At 40.8% G+C, this 27,011-nt stretch overlaps 1 protein-coding gene and 1 non-coding gene across 4 annotated transcripts in view; both read right to left on the bottom strand.

Moving 5' to 3' along the window:
* Positions 1–24,010, bottom strand: part of myot (myotilin) — a 33,552-nt gene extending 9,542 nt beyond the window's left edge. For 2 of the 3 annotated variants that reach the window (XM_044039517.1, XM_044039514.1), the window contains exons 1-10: positions 23,841–24,010; positions 16,041–16,093; positions 14,972–15,149; positions 14,793–14,855; positions 14,487–14,628; positions 14,173–14,196; positions 13,341–13,460; positions 11,956–12,157; positions 3,364–3,586; positions 525–1,516 (exon numbers count right to left, since the gene is read on the bottom strand). In XM_044039517.1, the coding sequence (XP_043895452.1) occupies positions 525–1,516; positions 3,364–3,586; positions 11,956–12,157; positions 13,341–13,460; positions 14,173–14,196; positions 14,487–14,628; positions 14,793–14,855; positions 14,972–15,149; positions 16,041–16,048 (1,952 nt within the window). In that variant the 5' untranslated portion in view covers positions 16,049–16,093; positions 23,841–24,010. The remainder of the gene's footprint in view (positions 1–524; positions 1,517–3,363; positions 3,587–11,955; positions 12,158–13,340; positions 13,461–14,172; positions 14,197–14,486; positions 14,629–14,792; positions 14,856–14,971; positions 15,150–16,040; positions 16,094–23,840) is intronic. The other variant, XM_044039515.1, reaches the window with a different exon arrangement.
* Positions 2,837–2,908, bottom strand: trnag-ucc. Its single transcript has one exon. It is a non-coding gene; the product is annotated as a tRNA-Gly (tRNA).
* Positions 24,011–27,011: the final 3,001 nt, after the last annotated feature.

Raw genomic sequence — 27,011 nt, forward strand, 5'->3', positions numbered from 1 at the left:
ATCTAGTCAACGTTAACTTTTATATCAGGAAGAGAATTTGCCTTGGTCTTGTTTACGAGTTGTTTATGTTTCATTCAGAATATTCAACACTGCTTGATGATCGATAACAATTTTCTTCATTGTAAAAGAGACAAAAGAAAGACATTTGAAGAGAAATAACCAAAGAACTTCAGTATAATGTGGTAGAAATTCTTCAATTGAAACAGTTGAATGGGCATCCTGAAGCTGCGGTACAGCTTCAGCTGCAGAGACAAGCAGTGATTTTTGCTAAATTCTCTTTTCTTCATCAATATTAAGAATAGATGTTTTATTATATATATTTAGATACTTTTCCTTTGAGCTAAAATCAACACTGGACTCTCGCAGTCAGACCCACCCTGTCTGTTTATGGAGTGTTTCTGTAGTTTCACATTCACAGCTGCTTTATTCCTCCTGACATCATCTGCTCTCTGTATAATTTCATAAATCTTGCTTATTTGTCGACTTGTCTGTTAAGATGTAGTAGCAAACCCAAGAAGACTCACATGGTCGGCGCCTCCTTGTAGCTGGCGGGCAGAGACACCACTGTAGGCTGTACTCTGTTCTGACTGTTGGGCTGTTGGAGAAAGGAAGAAGAGGAGGAGGGAGAGATAGGGGAGCGAGGGCTGGAGGGAGACACAGAAAGAGGCTGCTGAGGATGGGAGGAAGGTGAGGAGGAGACTCTAATGGGGAGCAGAGGGCTGGAGGGGGCCAGTGGGGAGCGGGAGGGGGAGATGGAGGGGTGAGAAAGGTTGGAGTTGGGGCACAGTTTGGATGAGGAGAAGGGGGAGGCGGACTGGGAGGGCAGCACGGAGCAGAGGAACGCAGCCGACGCTGACAAGGTGTCCTGGTTGGCTGGCAGAGTGGCACTGCCCAGGCCGGTGGCACTGGGGACACTGGGGGTGAGGGTGATGGTGGAACGCATGGTTGTGCGGGGGACAGAAGATGCGGCTGGAAAAGGTGAGGGGGAGGAAGAGGAGGAGGAGGCAGCAGCAGGGGGAGGAAGCAAGGGAGCAGTGGAGGAAAACAGAGGCAAAGCAGAGGAGGCGGAGGTGGAAACAGGGGAGCTGAGACTGGAAGAGGAGGGAGAGGATTTGCTCATTCCATTGGCCTGGTTCTGAACGTGTGTCTGAGCAGTGGACTGGGTTTGGTTCTGACTGAGGCTCAGAGACTGAAACTGTGACTGAGTCTGTGACAAGGACTTTGACACGGACTGAGTTTGAGAACATGACTGACTTTGGCTTGTTCTGGTTTTAGCTTGACTCTGTGCCTCTGTAACACTGACACTATTCTGGAAAGTGTTGAGGTTCTGTTGGGAGTTGTTCTGGTTCTCCTGAGCCTCCCGCAGCACACTTTCATAGCTGGGTGCCTGGAAGGCTGGCTGTGACTGAATAAAATGCCTTGGTCGCTCATAGTTGAAGGCACTGGGAGGGAAGGTGCTGGGCTTGAAGGTCGGCAGGTCTGAGAGGTTCATGTTGTTGCCTCCTGACTGGGAGGACTGGAAGTGACAAGACACACAACTGAAGAAAATCTCCCCAATGACACATGAACATACATCAGAATATTCAACATGGAAAAATGTCACCAACAGATTGTTCTTGTCAACTAATGTCAACAAGCTCTAGAGAGATATTCTAATTCTAATGAAAGACCTAATGACTATAACTTCATGAATACACAGGATATACAGAGGATGCATTTATGAGCTTGGTTTTGTACAGTATGGTACGGTTTGGAATGGTAAAGCCCTGGGTCAGGCTTGCATTTCGATTGAGAACAGTACCTTTATGTACTGTATCATACCATTTTACTTTAGTACCCCAAGGGAAGGGTGTCAAAGAATGGAACGGTTGGGGCTGGTTATTTTGGTACTATTAGGTACTACTACTACTACTTGTACCATACTGTACCAAACCAAACCAAACCAAACATGGCTATAGTCAGCAACGACACCAGTGCTGTTCTCGACCGGTACTAGTTTGATAGCTCACTGGAAAAATGGTCGCCATTGGGCACACGAGGAAAAACTGATTGGAAATAAAAATATGCCTGATTAGACAACCTTTTCTTATTGGACAGTGAGGTTTGTGACACTTTGTTAAGTGCTCACTCTACCGCACCAAAGTCCATAGAGACAATCAGCAATTCTGACATTACAGCACACAGAGTTTGAGTGACACTAGGGCTGGGGCGATTCCTCGATGTCATCAACACATCACATTGAAGATGCTGACGGATAGAAAACAAGCTGGTTAAAAAAAACTCACTAAATGATCATCTAAACTGTAGTAGTATTTTAGACAGAGACCCAACAATCTGGTGGTTTGTAAGTTCTGCAAATTGGAAATGGCTTATCACAGAAGGTCAACTGCTGTGTAGGAACACCTGAAGTGAAAGCATCCTGGAGCAGTGACACAGAAAGAGTTTTAATTCAAGTTCTGAGCCAGAAGATCATTTTATAGGACAGGCCGAGTTAATGCTGTTCTGTGCTGGGCACTGTGAGCACTGAGCACCCGCTCAAGCGGAGCTCTTTACCTCTGACAGCATCCAAACTGCCAAACTAAACATGCCATATCTTGATACATATACTTGAATCGAACAAGCTCCTTCTCTAATTTTACATTTTTGGAAAGTATTATGTTGGATAGTAAATCTAAAATCATTTGACCCAACCTAGAATTAGGAGTGCCGGGGGAGCAATGGGGGATGGGGTACCTTGCTCAGTAACCCAGCCCTTTTTACCTGGTGGGGACTTGAACCGGCGACCCTCCAGTTACAAGCCAAGTTCCCTTTCCACAGGTTGCCCAAAAACAGCACTTGCGTTGGCCGGGAATCGAACCCGGGTCAACTGCTTGGAAGGCAGCTATGCTAACCACTATACCACCAACGCTGACTGCAGTTGAGGCGATTGGTTCAAAAAGTGAAGATTACCAGTTAAGACTGGGCTATTTCTTTATTGCAGAATAATGCCCTGCAGTGTATACTTTGTTTATTCTAGTAACATACTTTTTGTAAGAGAAGATGATTGAATGAAATATTTAAATATTAATGAGACTTTTGATGTTTATTTTATGTAAATGAACTGTTATATCAATAGAGTAATAAACGAATAATCGTTAGAATAATCAAAAACATAATTGTTGGGTGCAGTTTAAGTGACAAGAAGTTCACTGTCCAGTCAGAGAAGGCTGTCTAACATAAAGATGAAGTTAACACTTGTTCAGCGAAGACAATCAGTTTTTCCTCAAGTCTTCACCAGCTGTTTCACAACCTGATACAAGCGGCACCATCACTTTTACAACAGTAGCACAAACATCTCAGACAGTTGTTGGCAAATGTTCTTACAGTGAAATTGAGCTTGCTTGGGGAGAAAAGCTTGGGTGTTGGGCTTTTGTCCTTCTCTTGAGCTGGTGGTGGCGTAGGTGAGGGTGGAGGGGGAGGACTGGGTGTACAGGCTGAGACTGTGACCTCTGGTGACCTTAGGCTCTCTGAGCTGAAGACACTCTCCTCCTCACTGCGACCAAACGCTCCTTCAGAGGAAAGGCTGGACGGCTGATGCTCTGGAAAACTGACAGAAAGACACACACACACACACAGATATTAGCGAGGAGATTTGAATATATTCATAGAAACTGTTGGGACAGGAAGCAAAACTTGAGAGTGAGAAACAGCTGTTATGAAAATCACAGGTTTTATCCATGACTGTCTGCACGCTGTTCAAAGTAGTGTCGCAGTCACTTTTAATTAACAATAATAACCGGTGACATGTTAAATGACAGCTAATAAACATGTAGATGCATTTGTTTATCTTATATCTTATCTATATTTAATGTCTATAGACATTATACATCAATGTGAAAGCACTTTTGAAAGAAATGAGGAAATGAGTGTGATGATAACGATTTCTGTAGTGTACGGCAGCTGTAAACCATTTAACTTTTACCATTTCCTGGTGAGACATGTTTCGGGTTAAATTTCAAAGTTTGTTTGTGCGATCTATAAAAATCATATCAATATAGATGTTTTTTTTTAATACTGATTGTTAATATTGTGCTAATTATCATTAATATGTATTATTAAAGTACTGCCAAGCTTTCCACAAATGTTGCGGGTCGTAAAACTTTTTTGTAGTGACACCAGCCTTAATATTAAAATCCAGAGAAATAGTGATGATAAAGTTCAAGAGAAATTGGACCTATGCATATTTTCTTTCACTAAAATATTAATTTTGCCTCATAAATACAATTTTATCATGAATAATATAGTGTTCCATATCAACACATCACACGTTTATTTTGAAATTCTGTGTAATATCGTGACAAACATTGTTATTATGAAGAAAACAAGATACATTAATGAGTGAAAGTTAAAAACATTTATACCAGTTATGATTTGTGTCTCAAAGTGTGTTTGCACAATGGATAAATATTACGTATATACTTTATATTTAAACTAGCGCTACTAAATATTATTTTCATAGCAATCGTTTGGTCCGTAAAATGTCAGAAAATGTTGATCTTTCCCAAAACTGGAATGATGATGTTCTCAAATGTCTTGTTTTGTCCAAACCAAAATGATTCAGTTTAAATGATTTCTTTGTTATATGGAGCAAAGAAACCAGAAAAACACTCACATTTAAGAAGCTGAAAAACACTATTACATTTAAATTTAAATTTAAAAACACTAATTTAATCATCGATTAAATCACATTTAATCAACATTTAATCGATTTAATCATCGATTAAATGTTATTGAAGGAAATTATATTGCATTAAATACTGTTACTGTTACAAGTTGGTATAGTGGTTAGCACTCTCGCCTTGCAGCGAGAAGACCCAGGTTCGAGCCCCGGTTGGAACAAGGGCCTTAATGCATGGAGTTTGCATGTTCTCCCCGTGTGTGTGTGGGTTCTCTCCGGGTTCTCCGGGTTCTCCGGCTTCCTCCCACAGTCCAAAAACATGCAATGTGGGGATTAGGTAAATTGGACACTCTAAATTGACCGTAGGAGTGAGTGTGAGAGTGAATGGTTGTTTGTCTCTAGTTGTGTGTGGCCCTGCGATGGACTGCCGAACTGTCCAGTGTGTACCCCGCCTATTGCCCGATGTAGCTGAGATTGGCACAGCACCCCCCGCGACCCTCTGGTGGAGGATAAAGCGGTAGATGATGACTGACTGACTGTTACTGGATTGTTGGCGTGCCCAAGTCTAACTTGGTGAAGTGCCAACACAGATACTGTACATGTAATTACATCATGTTCATGAAAATCATTAACTGTTGGTCATTCATTTTCTATGAAGTTGTTTGAAAGGATAAAAAAACAACAGTGCTGTTATTCTGGTGTCATGACGCTGGTCCCCACAGTCAGTGCACACCATGAATGACTCACATGCTTACCATCCACACGCACATATGACAACTTTCACCGCTTGTCAATATCATCAAAATGATTAAAAAAACCTCAAAGTGCAGATGATGTGTTCCAGTATGGCTGCTGCCATGGCAGCAGCAGGACTGTCTAATGAGAGTACCAGATCCCATTTCAGCCTACGCAGAAGTTTTGTTCCTGTGATACCAAGTCTGCCTGGTCCTCCTCTGCTAGGAAAGAATTTTGTTCCCATGGCAACCACGTAGTCTGAGATACACGCGCCAATAATGACAAAAGCAGTCTCTTCCCTCGCTCTCTTTCACACACTCCATTACATACATACACTTGTTCACTGCATTTTTTCTTCATGCCTGATAAGGGCACAGGAGAATGGTCAGTGGCCAGCAACATCTGACCTGCTCTCTGAAAGCTAAGCTGCTTTCTGACATGCACCGAACTCCACAGATTCTCTAGAGATTGTCCAGAGGGGCTGTATGTGTGAATGCAAATGTTTGTGCAGAGATTCTGCACAAACAGAAAACTTAGACTCCACAGTGAGTGACTGTTCGAGTGTCCTGCCTTCTGTATGCTCAAGCCACGTGCCACCCACTGAATGGAAGCTCATTGAAACAACATACAAAGAAGTTTTCTGAAGGTTTTAGATTAAAAAAAAGAATTATGAACTGCTAAACACTGTTAACTCATTGGCTACCAGCCATGTTCAGAGCAGTGATCGAATTGACGTCTATAGCAGTCAATGGCAGCCAATGAGTTAAACAGAGACTGCACTTTCCCCTTTAAGAAAAGTGCCTTTCGACAAACTGTATTTTCCTTTCGAGCACAATACCAAGTGTAAACTGTCAACTCTAAAACTCATTTACTACACTTAATTAACGCTGCGTTTGTGTGTGTATCTGCGTCATTACCTCGTTTATGAAACCCTAAAGTTTCAGAACAAACAGTTCAGCCACTGCTGAGGAAATAGTGTTGTATTGTTTTCCTGGGCTCTGCGAAGCGGATCGGCACTTCCTTAATTTGATGTCATCATCAAAAATCCTCACCACTCCTCTCACCACCGTAGCGCCTCCCGGTGCAGGCACTAGTCCGGGTACATCCGGTTGCGTACATTCAACCGCAGAAGAAGAAGAACTACTCTCGTTGTAGCTGCTGAGATGCAGAGCATCCACCGTGCCAGAAGGGGGAGCTGTGTATCTGAGAGCTGGCCTATCTATTTCGTCACTTCCAGGTACCTGGCCAATCACAGGACAGTGGGAAAGCTCTTGTTGGCTGGCCAATCACAACACAGTCCACGTTCTGGGGGTGTGGTTTTGGTCTGAAACAGCGCGGCTGACGAGAGCGTCAGTGAGGAGATATTTTGATCGGCTCGTTTGCAGCGATTAGGAGGTTTTTAATCATGAAAACAAGTTCATATATGTAAGTAGACCTCCATAACTAACATATATGTGTGATACAAGCATTCTATGTCACCTTTAAATATCTGTCATAAACTGAAATTGCAGTTCATTTATCAAAAATGTGTCTGGTTTTCCTATGCAAAATGCTATTAGGTGTTGCAGAACAGAAAAAAACACCAGAAACACTTGAACATGTACTGTATATCATGCTCACATTTGCTCTTCTTGTAATTTATATTTAGGAATTGGGTCACGATAATTTATATAAAAGCTTTAGGAAACACTGATCTAAATGATGTAGATGTAGAGCTGATAAGTCTTAAATTCATTTGACAACCATTGCAAGGCCATGGAATACCTAATAACTATTTACATCTCTGGGTAATCCAATAATGCTGCGTGGTGCCATGAAGATTCAGAGTGGTTTGTAGGATAACTCAGTGTGTGAAGTAGTAAATGATAAGTGCCAGTACTCCCCTTGTCCATATGAGGCATGTCTGTCAATATTACTAATTCATTAACCACTAAGTAAATAAAAGATACCAGAAGACGTGAGCGATGTTCATAACATCAAGTTATTTAAATGTCTAAAATAAATAAAAACTGGATTTATGTTTCACATTTTGCCAACTTGTATTTTTACATGATCTTTAACTTTTCCACAGGTGTGACAAGAATTCAGTGAATATAAATAACAGAAGTGAAAATTTCCAAACACTGCATATGTTCTTTTTTAACGATAAAAATAAAAACGGTAGACACTAGAAACTCTCGCGAGATCCTGGGAAATTATTCTAATAATGAATTCTAATGAGTGCTATCATCTTGTGAGAAGTGCTGCTACTGAAAATATTGAAATGACCAGACAGAACCGGCCCACAGTCTAGGAGGAAATGACTCTCTCACTGACGGATACATGTTAGACCACGGTGTGCAACACAAACGTCTTTGTTTCTGTACCTCAGAGTTCACAAATTATGAGCAAAACCTCACATGCTTTACGAGAGGACTGGTTCTTAAATGGTCTGACACCAAACCTCGTACCACCCAATTTCCCTGAGGTACTGTACGTTCACAAACTTATCTATAAAGCATTTAGTATGTTGATGGGAATCTTTCAAAGTTGCTTGTATTGTGTGACCAGGATGAGATAATAGACAACAATACGCATGTACCTGCTTATGACTGACAGCAGTTTTAACCTTACTGATGTTACTTAGGTCCAAAAGCAGGAGGAGCTCACATCATCAACGATGGCTCAACTGTGTAACAGACACAATGTTCACATACTGCAGTAAAATACACCAAAGCTCATCCAGCAACAGCATACACTATATGTGCTGTGTGAAAGTAAAGCGTGTAGGACTTATTACTGCGATGGCATGCGGCTCGCTGTGTTTGTGTGATTAAGTGGGCAAAGCTATATTCGTCTTGGAATTCGGACATCGGCCGGCAGGTGCAGACACTACACTGGTGACCCAACCCTTCATGCACATGCACATGCACACGACCTGCATGGCATCATGGGTAGCAGCAAACTAAGCTCTGACCGGCAACAACAGCGGCATGACAATATGGATGTTCATAAAAAAATCCACTCTACAACTGAGCCCCCTGATCACCAGGGGCCCCCAATAGTGTGTGAAGACATGTTTTTTTTTTTTAAACATAGTAAAGAAATCTAGACATTTTGTTTTTTAGATATATTTAAATATCTGAATAATGTTGAGCATAAGTTATTTGCTCATTTTGGAGTTGAAGATTGCTCAGTGCACATCGTTTTAAAAACCAAAGTCATTGAACTTGGGCATTTACTTGTTTAATTCGAGTTCACTATCACAACACTTGGTGCTTTGCTTTGAATATGAAAGTACGTTTGTGATTTTATTGCCCTCTGAGGTTAAAAAAAAACAAGAGTGACACTGGTGTGGAGTAAATAACACAACTACAATTTAATGCAATTTATAGTGTTACATTTGCATCAATAATAGTCAAGCACCAGGTACTCTGAGGTGGTGGGAGGTGGCCCCCAAATCAAATTCAGCTTAGCGCCCCATGAAGGCTGTGAATGAGCATTTTCATTTTCTTTTATTCCTTCATTTCTCCATAAGAACTGAATTCATTCTAATGACAGCTGTGAAAATGAAGCATCTCACCACTTTGTTACAGGACTACTATCAGGACAACAAGGGACATGAATGAGGAGAAGACAACTGAGAGGACAAATGAATTCTAATAAATGAACTAGAAAGACTGCTTTACTCCCAAATTACACAAGAAACATTATACAATCATTCATACCATGAAGTAAAGGCACTCACACACACACTGTCACAGCTCTTCATATTGGCCATGCACAGCAGACTGGGGAACGAACAAACTGGGTGAATCAGCACGTGCTACACAAAATCAAGTTCCTGTCCCTCATGAAAACAACTCAAACCAAATAAACGCAAACAATGAAATAACCAGATAAACTTCAAGTTGGTCGAGGAAACTCAACATGACCTTAAAATCCAGACCGCTGCCAAAGGTTTTGAGAACAACTGTTGTTGTGAGCAGCACTGAGGACAGACAGACAAGGGGGGGTCTCTGAAGGACACAGACGCCATGTCTGCAGTTCACATTACAGATGAGATCATGGACACACTGACAGAGCGGACACATTACCACCAGACATATTTTACATCAGACACCCACTGGTTTTTCAATATGAACTGAAGTATTGAGGCAAAACTGAGGTCATGAACAATCAAACGCCAAAGACACAAACTCTTAATAATGTTTTTGAAAGTGTGCTGTTTTCATCTTCTCAGAACATCAAATCCATTATTTGCTACAGGTGGACAATTGAACACTTGATTTGTCACGTTTCCATTGTCACTGACTGCATGTGAATGCATCATTGTAGCAGATAGCAAACATCTCCAAAGAAATAACAAATAACAGGACCGTCAAAGACACACATCACAGCGGTGTGTGTGTGTGTGTGTGTGTGTGTCATGTAGCAAACATACCTAAGAAACACAATAGGCACATTTCTGTTGTTGCCCAAAGTAGAACTATGTGTGTTAGACACTAATATCTCACTCTCTACATAAAGTTACAGCCACACACTGAGTTTACGGTCACGAAATGGCAATAAATGAAAAAGTATCTACACCTTGTGTCAACTGAGGGCTGAGTTTGGACTGATAGAGTTTACATGTCGAGGAAAAGACGAGCTACATGAGAACTAAATGACCAGCAGGTTGTTTGAAACAGAACCAGGCAGATGGCACAAACCCCCAAAATAGATTAAAGTCCACTTTCCAAGTGCTCTAAACATAGTTTGGCCTTTTAAGGACGACAGAGCATATTGAGTTTCCATGATATAAACAAGGAAGGAGAAGTTCAAACATTAACGTCAAAGTACAGATAAAATGTAGAGGCAGTGGAAGTGAGACAAATAACGGTCACCTGTGGAGACACGCGCGGATAAACGCTCTTACCTCACAGGACACCGCTGTCCTCACACTTCTCCACCGCAGCCTCTCACTGAAGCTGCACTTTCCCTGCTGCTCCAGGCGGAACCTGAACTCAGCACGGCGGCGGCGGGAGCGAGGAGAGCGCGTGGAGTCCGCGCCACAGGTGACAGGCAGCGCGCGCCCATCCGGAGAATACCAAGACGGACGCGTGTGCGCGCAGGGGCACAGCTCATTTGCTCATCATCATCATCATCATCGTCATCATCACAGTTACTAGTTTAGATTACAGAGCTGCTCTCTGCTCTCACACGCTCTATGTATGTGTATGCATTTGATTTGATTTAAGAAAGAAAGAAATGTGAACTTTTAAATGCCACTAATTATTAGAGTAGTACAGCAGCGACCTCGTCTGGATATAGACAGGAACTACAGCTCCTTCGTTCCTTGGTGAAGTATTACTCAAGTGTGGAATACCCACCACTTCCAAATAATACACACCTCTCTGTTTCTTCCCTTTTCCTCCCCCCTCTTATATCACTAGTCATCCTGTCATGTCTGTCTCATTGTGTTGTCTTATTGTATGTACGGACGGGTTGATTGTTGTCATTTTGCTGTACTTGTATAAGTGACAATAAAGGCTCATTCATTCATTCAAATGACTACGTGCAACTGAATGAATTAATGAAAGCATTATTCCATAAACGAAACATAACAATTATAATATAATATAATATCAATTATTGAATTGTTAAACTAAATTAAATCATACATTATATTAGATTAGATGTGCAGTACGAAGACCCAGGTTTAGTGACCCAGTCAGAACAAGGGTCTTTCTGCATGGAGTCTGGATGTTCTTCCCGTGTGTGTGTGTGGGTTTTCTCCGGGTTCTCCGGTTGATCCCACACTGGGAATATGAAATTGTTAGAGCAGCTGAAGGGTTGGACAAGAGACATGTTCAAAATATGAATAGAATACACAATACATAAAAAAGTAACAACATAAAAATCCAAGCAGATTAGGAATAACATGTAAAATAATATACGTCGATAGGAGACACATGTGATGTAGGGAACAGTGAAAACACGTGAGTGATTTGACGGTGTTGCACACAGTGTCATGAATTAAAAAAATTTGTTAAGAGGAACAAACATCAGAGGTTATCACTCCATAATGCTGATAATAAGTAAGAAAGAAATAGTTAATTCATCTTTTTGTTCTCAATCTTTTCTTTCTTTAGCCTATCACTGTTTTGACCCCAGATTCTGTGTGTGTGTGTGTGTGTGTGTGTGTGTGTGTGTGTGTGTGTGTGATGGGTTGCATGATTGACAGACTGCGCATGTGTGAGTGTTTAGTGGATCGTTGCAGTTTCCATTATAAGAAGCCAGACTTTCCAACTGCACTGAAAGTCTCCTGAACCACTCATAAACCTTTATGATGGTTTGTTTAAGGTGTTGCTGGTGGTTTATTGGGATTATTCATGTTTAGACCAGGTTTTCCTCTTGACGCTGGATTAAAAATAGCACCACATTGATGACCATGTGTATAAATAATGGTTGGATTTGTGTGGCATAATGAGGTATTTAACATATTAATGTGTGCACATTAACACTGAGGCCAGTGTTATGTAATGTTTGTACATAGAGATATTGACATGTGTGTGTGTGTGTGTGAGTCATCATGTACTCACTCTGCAGCAGGGATATCAGCAGGGAGAGGACTGTCGGGCCACTCAGGAGGGGGCAGGTGCATGGAGTCGGGCAGCGGAGGCGGGAAATCGTCAGTGCTCTGTCTGGTGAAAGTGTCCTGTTGGAACATGGACTCATCTTCTTGTTTGACAGAAACACTTTCCTGCTGACGAATGGCCTCAATCTCCAGCTGCTCCTCCAGGTCTGCGCAGAGATGTTTGAGATGAACCAGACTCATCAAAGCAACACTATGCACTTTTTTTTATATGTAAAGCTGCAGCCATCAGTATTTCAAATTGAAAAAGGGTTTTGACTGCAGATTTGAGGCTCTCATGGGTTTCCATAAAGTTTGAGGATCTCTCATGGATCTTTAAAGGAGCATCGTTGATACTCCAGTGCAGACCTTTGTTTTGCTTCTCCTCTTGTTGAGATATTTTTGAGAAGTGTAGCGAGACCTTTTAGGTTCATTACTGTTTACAACCCATAGCTGCGGCTCACTGTGTTTGAGTAACTCTTCTGGCAACCCAGGTGTTGAAGTGTTATGAGCTGAGTTATGGGATGGATGGCACAACAGACCAAAACACAAACTCATAACATACACACAACTTGTAAAATAAAAGTAACATTGTGAATATAGTGGCTGTACCATTGTTATCAGTGTATTTCAGTTCAAAACAATTCCTTAATCTTTGATGCACAGCTGGGGCCCAAAAGTGTGTGGAGAAACAAACACATTATGAACATATGAATTATATGAAATTTAGATATTCTAAGATACAGTATATTTAGATATGTAGTTATTTGTTTTTATTTTGGAGTTAAATATTTGCCCATTTAGTGCACATGTGTGCATCTATTCTAAGTTTTTAAAATCAAAGTCATTAAACTGGTTTACTTGTTTAATTCCAGTTCAGTATCACCTCACAAAGGCCTTGTTTAGACTGCAGCCCAAATCCGATTTGTAAGCATATGCGAGTTTAAAACAGAACTTCACTTCACATTAAAAAAATACTAGAGAGCATTTTACCGCCCTCCTCTCTAGAGACTCCAGGTTGCCAGATATTTTGAGGAACCAAACTCACACATACTGAATGATGTGGATCTACATGAAGCTACCCTTATACTCCTTTAACCAGAAACACAACACAGCTCCTTTAATACATAACATTTTATATAACACAATCATGTAATTCTGATAATGGTTCCCCTCTGTGTTTGCACATGTGTAACATAGTGTTAGTGATTTAAAGTGCCACTCTATTCAGGAGTGATGCAGTTCAAGAACCTTTTTTCTACAGCAACAACACAGCCAAGAAAAGTTACCTAGTGTTGCTTTAAGTTCAACAAGTCAATGTGTAATATTCAAATAAAACGTGGACGTCCTCACCATTGTAAACCTCCAGTATGGCAGAGCAGGAGACGGTGCCAAAGGGGTTGAGAGCCACACATTTAAACAGACCCGAGTCTTCAGGAAAAGCCTCAGTGATCACCAGTGTACACAGCTCCTCTGCAGAGATCAACACAGCAGCATTAATACTGCAAACACACCGACACTGACCATACACGGGAGGCACAGACAGATACATCTAATGAAATAAGTCAGAAAATGGAACATGTTCTCATCCTTATTCCTTCAATCTCTTCACCTGTTTGATCACATGACGTGTCTCACTCTTGTTTCCACATTAGGACACTAACATGCTAACTTTCAGTGGATCATCTGTGGTTAAATGAAGCAATACCAAACAAAGATAGTCAGTTATAGTCTTAATTTCTACTATATGGTAGTAAAGGTAAATGCCATGAAAGGACAAGCAATATTTCACAGAATAAAAATAAAGGGAGGCAATAACAATGGAAATAATGTGCTACTAAGGAGATAATGTTGCAATAATACTGGGTTATTTTCAAAGTAATATTCAGGTGATAGTTTCATAATGTGAATCACTACAGGCTACAGTCAGTGAAATCACACTTAATGATTATAATTTATAATGATTGAAATTCATCCTCATTTTCCATTGTTATTATCAATAACTCTATTACTTGATGATTGCCATAAAAAATAAGATGGTGTTATAATAACACCTATTACAACATACTGTCATGTAATGTAATAAAAAAAAAGAAATGTTTTGTACATTAAAACCCCAATAAAAGTTTAGATTTATTCCACTGCCTTTAAAGCCAACAGTATAAAAACAGTATTGTGACTTTACCTGGCACTGATGCAGAACTGGCCTCTGGGAAAACAAAGACAAAGAGAAGAAAAGCTATTTACATTTTTTACATTTAAAAATATTATGAATCCAAGACATGAACAAATGTGAATAAGAGGAAAGTGTCTATTAGATGAATGAGTTTTATCAACTCAAATATGATGATTGTTGTTTGTTAGTGTGCAGCTTCACAGATCATTAACACTCAACGTAGAAGGTCAGTGTGAGAACTCAAGAGTCATGTGTACATTACTCATTCATTCATACCGTACGAATGATGAGATTCATGACTCAACACAACAACACAAACGTACTCTTACGCAGGATCCTAAAATCATCAGAGTCCAGTATTTTGTCGTCCTCTCTGTACCACATGACCTGCAGGGGCGGAGTTCCTCTCAGTCTGCACTCCAGCACCACGAGCTGACCCTTCACTGTGGACACGTCATGGAGACACTAGGCCGTGATGAGGATGATGATGATGATGAGGATGACAAAGATACAGACACAGAGAGATAAGATGTTTCACAAACAGGAATAAAAAGGTTGTTTTTTTAGATTTTCTCTTCATGATTTTGACAAAATTATAATATATAAAAATAGCATAAAGTCTATTTTACCTTGACAAATGTAGGAGCCACCCCATTCCCTGAATACTGCTGATTGTAGTTTGGACTCTGAGTCTGTACGCACAAAAAATATTATTTCATTTCATTTCAAGGACATTTCTACACAATGTGAATAAACATGCCGATGAAATGATGAAATGAGCTGCTGCATCATCGCAGGAAGTGCGTACCCTCTGAGGACTGACACACAGCGGCTGCACCAGGCTGGAGTGTCTCTGAGCAAGGAGGTTGGAGGAAGAGGAGCGGGACAAGAGCTCACGAGAGGAAGAGGATACAGAGGAGGAGGAGGTGGATGAGGAGGAGATGGTCAGAGACATGGTGCTGGTCTTCTTCTGCACCCTCTGGACACTACACACACACACACACACACACACAGTGAAATTATTTTTCTCAGCTGATGTTTTTGCTTTGCCACATGGGTGTGTATGCATGTGTATTTGCTATTTCTTTAGGACTTTTTCAGGACCTTGTCAGGACCAGTAGTCCTCATGGAAACCAAAACCCGGCTTGTTCTAATGAGGCAGTTAAGGTTAGGGTTTGGCATTAACTGGTTACCTAACCGTTAGGTTAGAGATAACTCTTTGTTTAGGCTTTTCAAAGGAATGGAAGTCAATATAAGAAAGTGAAATGTTGATAACAGTAAACTTATACAATACAATAGAACACAAAAATCATGGTAAAAGAATCAACTCAAGCATAATGTGAAAGGTAAGACTTTCCACAGTCTGCCCTACAGCTTAGAATAATACGTCTCCTCTTGTTTTAAACTTATTTCGGGGAAACCACGGATAACCTCTGACCTGTTGACCTAAGACTGCGACTGGGCGAGTGGAGGTGCAGCAGATCACTATTATAACAGGAGCTTGACTATTTAAAGGCTCTAAAAGTGACGACAAGATTTTATAAAATTGATTCTAAAGTTAATCAAAGTGTGCGTGTGTGTATATGTGTGTCCAGGTATTACTAATGTTGTGGGGACCTACACCTGTTTACACAGTCACGTTATGGGGACTTGTCTTCCTTGGGGGGACAAAAAGCAAGTCCCCATAATGTAAATGACTACATTTTAAGGTGAAGTTATGTTTTAAGGTTAGGTTGAGGTTAGGGTTAGGGTTAGGCCAGTAGTAAATGTGGTTAAGGTTAGAGTAAAACACCAGGAAATGAATGTAAGTCAATGCAATGTCCCCTCAAGTCATGAATGTCCAACATGTGTGTGTGTGTGTTTGTGGTTGGACTTACTGTGCCATGTTTCAGGCGTTCCAGGAGGCAGTGACAGAGGTTTGATTTACGCTCTACAAAGACAGAAGCAGAGTGTCAGCCATCTTACTTACTCACTCACCTCGGCAGTGTAGCGGACACTTGTGCTTGTATGTGAGTAAGTTTCACAGCAGAAATGATGGGTGACATTTTGATTGTGTGCACGGTCAGCAAGATCCGTCCTACGATACATTTTCCTGCAGATGAGTTAGCAGTGTTGGAACTATAAAGGCAGGGTTACACCCTGGACGGATCACCAGTCCATCACAGGGCCAACACAGAGACAAATAACCCATTCACTCTCACAGTGTCCAATTAACCTCTACATGTTTTTGGACATGTGCGAGGGAAGCGGAGAACATGCAAACTCCACACAGAAAGACCCAGACTGCATGGGACACGAACCGGCAACCTTCTTGCTGCGGGGCAGTAATGCTCGTCACAGCAGAATATATATACATTTGCAGCAAGAAGACCCAGGTTTGAGCCTTTCTGCATGGAGTTTGCATGTTCTCCCCGTGTGTGCGTGGGTTCTCTCCGGGTTCCTCCCACAGTCCAAAAACATGCAATATGGGGATTAGGTAAACTGGACACCCTAAATTGACCATAGGAGTGAGTGTCTCTGTGAGTGTCCCCGCCTATCGCCTGATGTAGCTGAGATTGGCACAGCACCCCCCATGACCCTCTGGTGGAGGATAAAGCGGTAGATGACTGATGGATGGAGAGGGCAAGAGGCCATGGCTCGAATTGAGAACAGAGAAAACAAAGAAAGGCAACATAAAGTGTAAAATAGAGAAGCGACATTGCAAAAAGTGTCAAAATGATTTAACCAACTTGCAAAAAACACAAAGAGAAAAACCTCAATAAGGAAAAACTCCCGCAACAAACGAATATGAGCCCACATGGACACTGGGAGCACAGATAATCAGACACAGGGCGAGGCAGAATAAAACAGGAAACCAGAAATAGAACTGAAAACCCAAGGTAAAGAAAACAGATCAACAAAAAGACAAACAAAAGTATCAGGATAAATCCAGAGGTCGTGACACTCATGAGTGAAAATAAGTTCTTTTCTATTGAGCATGTGTTAACTGCTGTTCCTGTGGATCATAATATCATTACTGAGTCTGGAGGCTCCCCTGACACAAATAGCTGATGATTCATAGGTTTGTGATGGTGAACACAGCTACAGCTACATGTTGTCCCGGAGACAAGAACATTTGCTCATACACATCATGTAAACACCAAGAAATCTGTAAAAAAAAAAACTGTATCCAGAAAAATGGTTTTCTTTAATTTTTCAGAAAACAAAAGCAGGAGTGGCTTCTGTCACCAGTCAATGCTGCTTTCTATTAGCAGGAAAAGCACATTTGTCACTGGTCACATAAACAATGGCTCAGTTCAGTTCCTGTGAGTCAGGACAGTGTGACAGAGAACCAGCTAATGGCTGCTGTCTATCAAAAATAATGATACTGTTTTATTCCTTTAGAAATTGCGGGAAATCCCTGTTAGAGTAAAACACGTTAAATAGTACATTGAATGCATGTGGAGAATTCAACCATGACAAAGCTCTGCCGCCTCCTGTGCTCCTGCACTGGACCCAGAGAAGGAGCTGACAGAGGAGGCCATGGTTCAGGTTTCCAGGCTAAATTAAACTCTGTTGCCTCCTGAGCACAGCAGTGACCAAACCTCACTGACTCCATTAGTAATACACATGAACAGAGACAGAGAGGGCTCACTGCAGCTGCTGGTTTCAACGCTTTGTCTGTGGCAGCGTCACTATCATCAACCTAAACTCTGACTTCTTTCATCTAAGCTGTGTCAGGATCCCAGCTTTAGTAAACATAGCCACAGCAGCAGCGTATACATCACATCCGCATCCACTCTTCCCCTCAGATAATCACTAGTGACAGCTATGTCTGTGTGCGTGAAGCTCGACGTTGATACGACAACAGCTGCTGCTGCAGATTCCTTCATATCAATTGTCTCTGTATTACATAACCAAAGGGTTTACAGCAGCAGCAGCAGCAGCGGGCAGCTTTCACACAGCACATCTGTGACCTGGCAAATAATGCTGTGCATGGACGGAGCAAATATAAAAACAACCATGCAGGATTTATTACCCTAATTTAACAGCGTCAGAGTCATTGTGATGATTAAATGTCGTGGTGCAGGGAGACTGGGGGCTGTCTCTACTGCCCCCTACGGTCTGTTAGCAGAAAACCAGCCTTGCAAGGTCAGTCCTCAGAATCAGGAGATCTTGCGAAATCTCGGTTCTTGCTACGAACACGAATTGCTTCATGGCACTACACACACACACACACACACACACACACACACACATAAATGTTCATCATGTCAAACCATCAATTATATGAACACTGACTATTTCTAGTAAATGAAGTACAAATGGAAGCAACTGTTTAAGGCCAGAGGGAAACTTAAGGATAGGATACAATACCATTAACTCAAATGACTGATCATTTTTTGCAGTTAGAGCAAACTTTACATCATTACATTGCCTGATTGTTGTGTTTTCATTCGTCCAGAATGAGCCTTTGACATATACAAATAAAAAGTCAAATAATTGCCATTAAAGTCAGTTTTATTATTGTCTTCTACTTCAGTGTTTTTCTTATGTGACTATAACATGGTAACTTCTGCAGATATCCAAAACGACATCTCTATACCGCTCAGTGCGGCTTCTCTCAGCCAATCAGTGAAGGAGGTTAGGGGACGTCACAGACAGTGATGTCACACTGTTGGACCAATCAGCAGTGGCTCCTTTTAGCTTTGAATAAAAAAAAAGAGTTTATTTTAATTTTCTTCTTTCAAAGTGAATACCTCTTATTTAGAGATCAAGGTGATAAATAAAAGTGTTTTAATATGTTGTCTGTCTTTGGATCCACATATTCACAGTTTATGCAGGTTTTCTCAAGCATGAACTAAATACAATCCAAATATTGCTTCATTTATTTATTATTTAAGTGGGTTACTTTTAATTTCATTAATTTACACAAACAATGGCACAACTAGGTCTTTATAAATCTGTAAAAAGTAGTTTTTTCTCCACTTTATAAAAGGTTGGCTATAAACAGCAATGAAACGTCAACACTTTTCTTTTTGCCGTTCTTAATGCAACAAACTGACATTATTTTTTATATATTACATGTGTATATAAAAACTTATATGTGATTTTATCTTCATTTTATGGCTCAGGTGGATTCTGGGCTCCAGATTCATTTTATTTGGGTGGAGGGGGAACATGAATGGCTCATATCACAGGCAAGCTTGCAGACCCTTGCCTTAGACAGAACCATATGTGATCATGACTTTCTACATGAAAATTTGTGAAATGTCAGAAAAGTAAAAAAGAAAAAAAAAGGTCTTGTAGTGCCCTGCAATGACACTCTAGGATAATCTTTTTTATAAGTATTTCAATGACTGCTTGATAAAGGTTTATAACCAGTTAACCAGTTAACCAGTTACACTTTTCTCTGTGGATGATCATCAGCACAGCCACACACTGCAGCATCATAACACTTTGATGACACTCGGCCAGCACTTCCATGAGGGGCCCATTAGGTAAGTTTTCCCACGTCCAACCCTTTTCCAGGCTACGTGGGTACTAAGTGGGCATGGGCTTGAAGTGGGCCAATTTTGCAGGTCCCATGTGGTGAAACATGAACTTACCATGTGAGGTCGAACCCGCTCGGGCCCCGTGTTGTCAGCCTGAATATAACCCTTATGGGACTCACATGGACATGTGGACTGTGCAGTGGAAGTGGCTTCAGGCTTTTCTTTGACGGGGCAAAGATGAAGAAACTTCCCACTCCTTCCATCTCTGCCCCAGATAAGAATTAGTTTCACATAAATTAAAGTGACAAACTGTATTTGAATGAACACATTTTTGACCTGTTTCTACGAAGGTATTGATAAATATGTACAGTCACAAACAGGTGGAATAACAATATGTTCTCATGTTAGAGGAGGTGGACTTTTTTAAATCATTTTGAAAATCAGTGCGTGCTACGTTCTCTTTTTTTCTTTTAAAATCATTCATGGAAAATTGACTCAGTCCAAACAGACTTATAAGACGCCATGATGTTTGACCAGCAAACAATAGTAGAATATAAATGACAAAAAAGAAACCTTCCTGTTGTTTTTTCCAAACTTACAGAGACTAAACATTCCAATCTGTTCTCATCAGTGCACCAGAACATCTCTGGATTCTAAAAAAAAAAGAAATGTCATTCAATAAAGTGAAGGTGTTTATAATTCAGACACAGAAGAAAGTGTGACTCACTCTCAGTTTCACATCATCCACATGTTATATGATAGTTCAGTAACTAGACCGCAAATCAGTGTCCTACATTTTAGATCACATCCATTTCTGAGTAAGAAAAAAATCGAATTAAAAACAAGTAGAAAAAAGCATCTCCATCCCCCGTCTGCTGCACAGCAGCCTGGAGAACAGTTCTCTGGAAGTTCCCTGATACTTAAGCGTGAGTTTACGTGAGTTTCTGCACTACAACGACACATTATTGCATTTGTAAAGGTGTTCCTTTAACTTACAACAGCTAATTTGAGACATACATAAGAGCGCCAACTACTTCTACTTGAATAGAATAACCTCCGGTCACAAGTTTGGAAAATACTAAACTGAACGAGCAGTCACATATTTCATCCAGTGAATAATAATGGCTGCTATTTTTAACACCTGCATCTTCCAGGGGGCGACATTCATCCACCTGCCGTGCTGCACAGGAAGGTCTGCAGGTGGCTGCAATATTACCGTGTTGGCACGGCAACCTGTTCCCATCTCACATAGGAGAGTAAGAAGTTTGCTGTGAGTCACTTTGGTGGAACTTTGTCATTTCCTCAGCTGAAGAATCTGTGACTGAAAAATGATTCATCCGTTGTTGCCATATAAATATCTTCTTACTTGCTTATTGTTATCTGTAAATACAGATTTATTTATCTACAGTCTTTCTTTTTGAGGACATGGTGAGAAACTAACACATATAGTCCAACTTGTTAAATTCAAACAAACCTCCCACTGTGTAATTCCAGCCCTGCATGCAGCAGTCACAGTCTCAGCTGTGGACAGATTTAGCAGCAGCAGCAGCAGCAGCAGCAGCAGCAGCAGCAGCAGCAGAGCTGGACATGTTGACATTGAGTGGTCATTATGTAATGAGTGCTGCTAACTCTCCTGTGATTGACATCAATAATAAAAAAGTAACATCAGCCACTGCAGAGAGCTTATAGGCGCCAACAAGAGTCCATGTATAGACATATCATAGACCACTTTGAACCAAAACTCATAACCACAACAATATTGATGATATGAGGGAAAGAACTAATTAACTACCTAGTACAATATTAACTAACTATCATATAAAAACGTTTATCATATAAACATATAAACATTGAAGTCATAACATTGAATGGAAGTCATATCATATAAAAAAGAAATACAATGGTATTTCTTTTTATCAAAGGCCCAGTGTGTAAAATTCAAGTTTCAATTATTTTCATTTGGCAGAAATTGAAGATAAAATAATTCCACTTAATTGTTCGGTCACCTGCCGTTAACCCAGAATGAGCTCTATGCGGCGGCCATTTTGGACCACCATGTTTTTACAACAGCCCACAGTGGACAAACTAAACATCTTGAGTTTGGATGCTAACTGAAGGCTACATTATGTTCTCCAACAGACTTGGAAGAGACATGAAACGTCGTCACTACATTTTACACACTGTCCCTTTAAATCATTAGCCCAGATAAAAACAAAAAAACTAAATGAATGAACTGTGTTTCGATTATGACTTATCAGCATTGTGCTTTCAGTTATCTGAAAGTAACTGATACTAGTTATTTACTACTGTTTCGGTACTAATGGGGATACATTCCTGCAGGACGTTTAAAGTAGACACGTTTGCCTGTACATGGCAATAACACTGTGTTATTGCCATGTACAAACAGACACAGCAGTTACTAAATAGTGAAAGTATTTTCTCGCCTAAACTTCATGTCATAGTGAAAGCAAAGCTTATCAATTAGCAGCATAAACATGGATATGAATTAAGGACATGTAATCTCCAGGTCATGAATGAAAGAAAGGTTAGAAAACCATCAGTGGATGTCCATAAACTGTAGTCTTCTGGTTCAAAAAAGTGCAGCTCAGGAAGTGGGCCAAAAGTAGCAGTAAGCCACCAGGGGGCGCAAAAATAACTCTGATTGATTGAATGGAAGTCAAAGGGAAAATGAGCTTCTACTGCTCACTTGGTTTATGAGTCAACAATGTCCTGAGGAGTTAATGTTTTCAGGTCTTCTTCAAAAGCACATGATGTTCATTTTGCAAACGATGTTCTCATTTAGAGGAAAATAGATGGAGAATCATGACATGTGATTGCAGGTGACACCCGTGATCAAAAACTCTAAAATGGAAACCAAATTTCAAACTTTTATGGTCTCAGTCACTAGTTTCAGGTCTGCTTCAAAGCACTCAATCCTGTCAGTCAGCTGACATAGGGCGAAAGGCGGGGTTCACCCTGGACAGATCACAGGGCCACATACAGACAAACAACCATCCACTCTCACATTTCATACCAAATCTGCATGTTTTTGGACTGTGGGAGGAAACCAGAGAACCTGGAGAAACCCCCCCCCACACACACACACATCAGGAGAACATGCAAAGTCCCTGCAGAAAGACCCTTGTTGTGCTCAAGAGAGAAATGTCCTCTGACTGCAGGTGATTTCAAGAGGACTCACTTGCATCATTCTCAACTTGTTACTTTGGGCGACCAATTTAGCTCCGACACGGTCACCTGATCTCTCTCTGTCCGCCAACCACAGAGCTGAGCGTCTGAACACAGCGTCACACACACACACACACACAGAGAGCTTTGGCTGGTGTGTTTGATGTTGCCTCACCCTGAAGTCTTTATAACTGACACACTTTGTTACTGCAGCCCCTTAAACCAGCAAGCGGATGTAACAAATGGTTCATACACATACACAGATACGTATACGGATAGTTTGCCTCATCAGTCACTTCATTAGACGCCTCTGTTCACCTGCAGGAATACAACATCTAATCATCTACTGGGATTTTCTCATACAACCGTCTTTAGGGTTCACAGAGAATGCACCAAAATAAATAAATACATACATACACACACAGTGAGTGGCAGTTCTTTGGGTGAGAATGCCTCGTTAGTGTCAGAGGTCAGAGGAGAAGGATCAGACTTGTTCAAAAATGACAGCTAAGAACTCAAATAACAGATGCACAGTGGACACTTCCTTAGGTAAAATGTGCACCTACTAAAGTGGCAGGTGAGCGTAGAAAGATAGACACACAGACAGACAGACAGACGTGGACACATGACACAGCATATATTTAGTTCCAGGCTGATCATCTCAGCTGTTCTGCGACTGTGAACCCTGTGGTATCAATAACATGCAGTATCAGGAATCTCGAGTCGTCCAATTGAATTACAGCGTCGGATTATCTGATAACAATCCAAAGCAAAGTCACACAGCGACTGTACGTACACACACTGACTCAGAAACACTCCATGCTTGAATTTCTGTCTGTAAACTTTTAAAGTCTGCATTAAACGCAGTCAGAAGTTGAAATTTGGATATTCACAGTCTATTTGTAGTACATGTATGTTTAATTCATTTATTTAATTCGTGTAAGGCCTAGCTGCACCTAATATGCGGCTTTAATCTTATCCTGTAGAGAAGTTGAACAGAAATGTTGCCCTCCTTACCTGTCCGGCCTTCTCCAGAACAACAGCTGCAGCAAATGTATTGATCCGACAGGAATGATCCAAATGCTAAATGCAAAACTGTGACTGTGTGACCATGTGGCTGCCGGTCTTGGTTTGGTTGCTGGACGCTCCCTGCTCTGGGCGAGCTGACACACACATTTACACACAAACACACACAGGCAGTGTGTGTGTGTGTGTGTGTGTGTGTGTTTGGGGAGGTCGCGGTGGTGGAATGGGGTTAGCAGGGAATCTGAGGCTGCTGCTGGTGCTGCTGCTGGATATGGGGTGTTTGAAGAGGCAAATTTAGAGCAGAGTAAAAATGTTGGTCAACAGTGACAAACACATTGCCCAGCAGAGGGTGGAGTGAAAGCATGAAACTAAATGCTTCACCTGTCTCCGCGTTGGAACAGGTTCACAGTTTATGTCAAATCCAGAGCGCAGTGAGCTGCTTTCAAACGATGAAAAGGTGGCTGAGGTGTCACAGATAAAGACTTCATCCAGGGAACCTGCAACTGGTGCCAGTGAGTCTTCCGTGGAAACATGAGACATTTGGAAAGAAGAGAGATTCAGAGAGGGGACAGAGACAGAGGGACAGAGACATTTTAAATCAACTCAACGCATACACCCTCGAAATAAGCCCTTCTCTGGAAAATGGACTGTAAAGTGTGTGGACAGAGACGTCTCACATCTCTTCTGGTGTGTGATTGGACAGCAGTTGCTCTCTTTGTCCAGTGGTTGGATGATGAAACGCTCTCATCATGCCCTGACCCTCAAGAGACAGAAAACCTGTGTCCACTGGTACCACTGTCAAAAATAATAACTACAGACCGTGTATTTGAACATGCTGGTCCTGAAAGTTCCTTGGTTTAGAATGTCCTGTGCACGATGTGAACCATGGATGCAGTCATGTCAGCTCTTTAATCAGAAATTTGATTATCTGTTTGAACCTTTCAACCTGTTTGACAGCCAATAAGCCCATCACACCCTCTGAAGTAATTACTGCATGGTCCAGCAGGGGGTGCAAAAAATTGACGGTATAGGGCTGGTTACTTTGGTACTAGCTCTAATGAAACACAAAAAAACATGTACCGTACTGCACCAGACCTAACCATTCCAATAGCAGTATTTGAGGTGCTTCACCACAGATAAGAACATACAAAGAGAACAAATCTGCCAAAAGGAACAACACGTTAGAGTAGAAAATTGTTTTTACTGTCCAGCTAAAGGTGACTCTCTGCATTTACTTCCAAAGAAACCTTGTTTTTGGGCTAAAAAGTCTTCAGTCAAGGACAGAAATGAGACCAGAGGTAACATCGACCTGGTGTTTCAACAACGAAGAACTCTACGAGCTGTGAAATGACTCCAAAATGACTCAGAGCCCTTCTTCTATTAGAGTCTCCTTCACTAAATACAAGCATACATGATGTTACAGGTGTATTTAATGCTGTGCTTATTTATTTGTAGTATGTGTGTGTGTCTATACGAAACCAGGAAAAGTGCAGTAAGTTATCACAGGATTTGATCTATTATACATGCATGTGGAAGCCTGCACCTAAGGCCATTTAAGGCCAGTTAAGGTCTAATTAAAGACGCTAGCTTGAGCCCTGACAGAAGACAAGTCAGGTTCTTGGTCGGTTATGTTTCAGTTTACAATCTCTCAAAATTATGACCTCTGTTCACAGGAGATAAAACGCCGTTGATGGACCAAATCCACCGTCCAAAGAGGATTCAAAGCATAAGGAAAGATCTGAGTGACTTTGAATGACAAAAGCATCCGATCACAGCAAACGTTCCTGCTGAGTTTAACATCTTTTATCACAATGACACAGTGTGATGAACAGATAAAACCTGTGCAGTGTGAAGTTTGGATTAAAGGCCTGAGATGTTAAAAAAAACAAACAACAAACACATGTCATTTTGCCCTTTGACGATAACAGAAACTCAGTGGCACGTGACTCGATTCGACAGTTTTTTTTTTTTTTATTATTGCTGCCTCATTGTCTTTTGCATCTTTACATGGCAACACAAGTTTGAGTTCATCTCAAAGTAGGAGGGATACAGTAAATTATGCATCAATCATACTGTAGATCCAGTGCAAAAAAAAAAGAAGTAACAATCATCTTTACAACGCCACAGAAAATAAAACAAATGGAACTATACAGTATATTATTCCTGAATATATAATATACAACATTTGGTCTTTTATATTCTCAGTGTTCAACACAATTGTCCTGTGTGTCGACACTGAAAAATAACTTCATAATACTGACAGTAGTTGTAAACTAAAAATCTCAACCTCGGGAAAACATCACTCATGAACCAAGTCTATTAAAAACTCTGGACAAATGCTATGCTATGCAATAACTGAGGCTCCCTTTAACATCCTCACTTCCTCTTCCTCCTCTTTAAAGGGCTCCATCCACACACTAAACAACTCGTTATATTTAAGATATTTCAATTTAAAGTACACATTTCGTTTTAATGATTAAAATTGTGGAATTGGATTTAACCGCAACGTACGAGTTCCTTCTATCAGACACTTGACTCCCACAAGTCTCCTCCTCTAACTCTGCACTTCCTTCCCCTCCTGTTTTCAGGACACATCACAATCTACATCTGTAAATGGCCTCACTCTTGCTTTTGTACTGAAAAATAACAGCTGGAACACCTAAAACATAAGAATGTAACATTTGAGAGAGGATCCATACCATTCCTACCCTTACAAAATAAAAGTTACTTTAATAAGTAAGTAAGTAAGTAAAAATGTGCTCTTAATCATTTCACTACAGACTTACTCTTGTATGACCAGAAGCTAATGCAGTGGCTAATGTTTATGATAAATATTAATAATTGTGTGAACTGATTTTGTAACTTTTTCTACTGTAACAGCCACAAGTTACATAAACATTTAAACACACAAGTAAAATTGAGGGTCAACTGTGTTCATTTTTTTCCCCCCTGTATTACACTTCATGCTACTTCAAAAACAACAAAATCACTCGTGCGGTTTTCTTGATACACTGACATTACTGACAGTATTTGATGAGACATAGATGGATAATGTTGTGCTTCAAAGGAGAGAATCTGACGTAAAATGGAAACGTGAGGTGACGTGAATCACCAAGGCTGATCTTTAGACTTTTGCACTTCTAACACTGACAACCCACTTTT

This window comes from Solea senegalensis, linkage group LG12 (genome assembly GCF_019176455.1).
Source record: "Solea senegalensis isolate Sse05_10M linkage group LG12, IFAPA_SoseM_1, whole genome shotgun sequence".
NCBI lineage: Eukaryota > Metazoa > Chordata > Actinopteri > Pleuronectiformes > Soleidae > Solea > Solea senegalensis.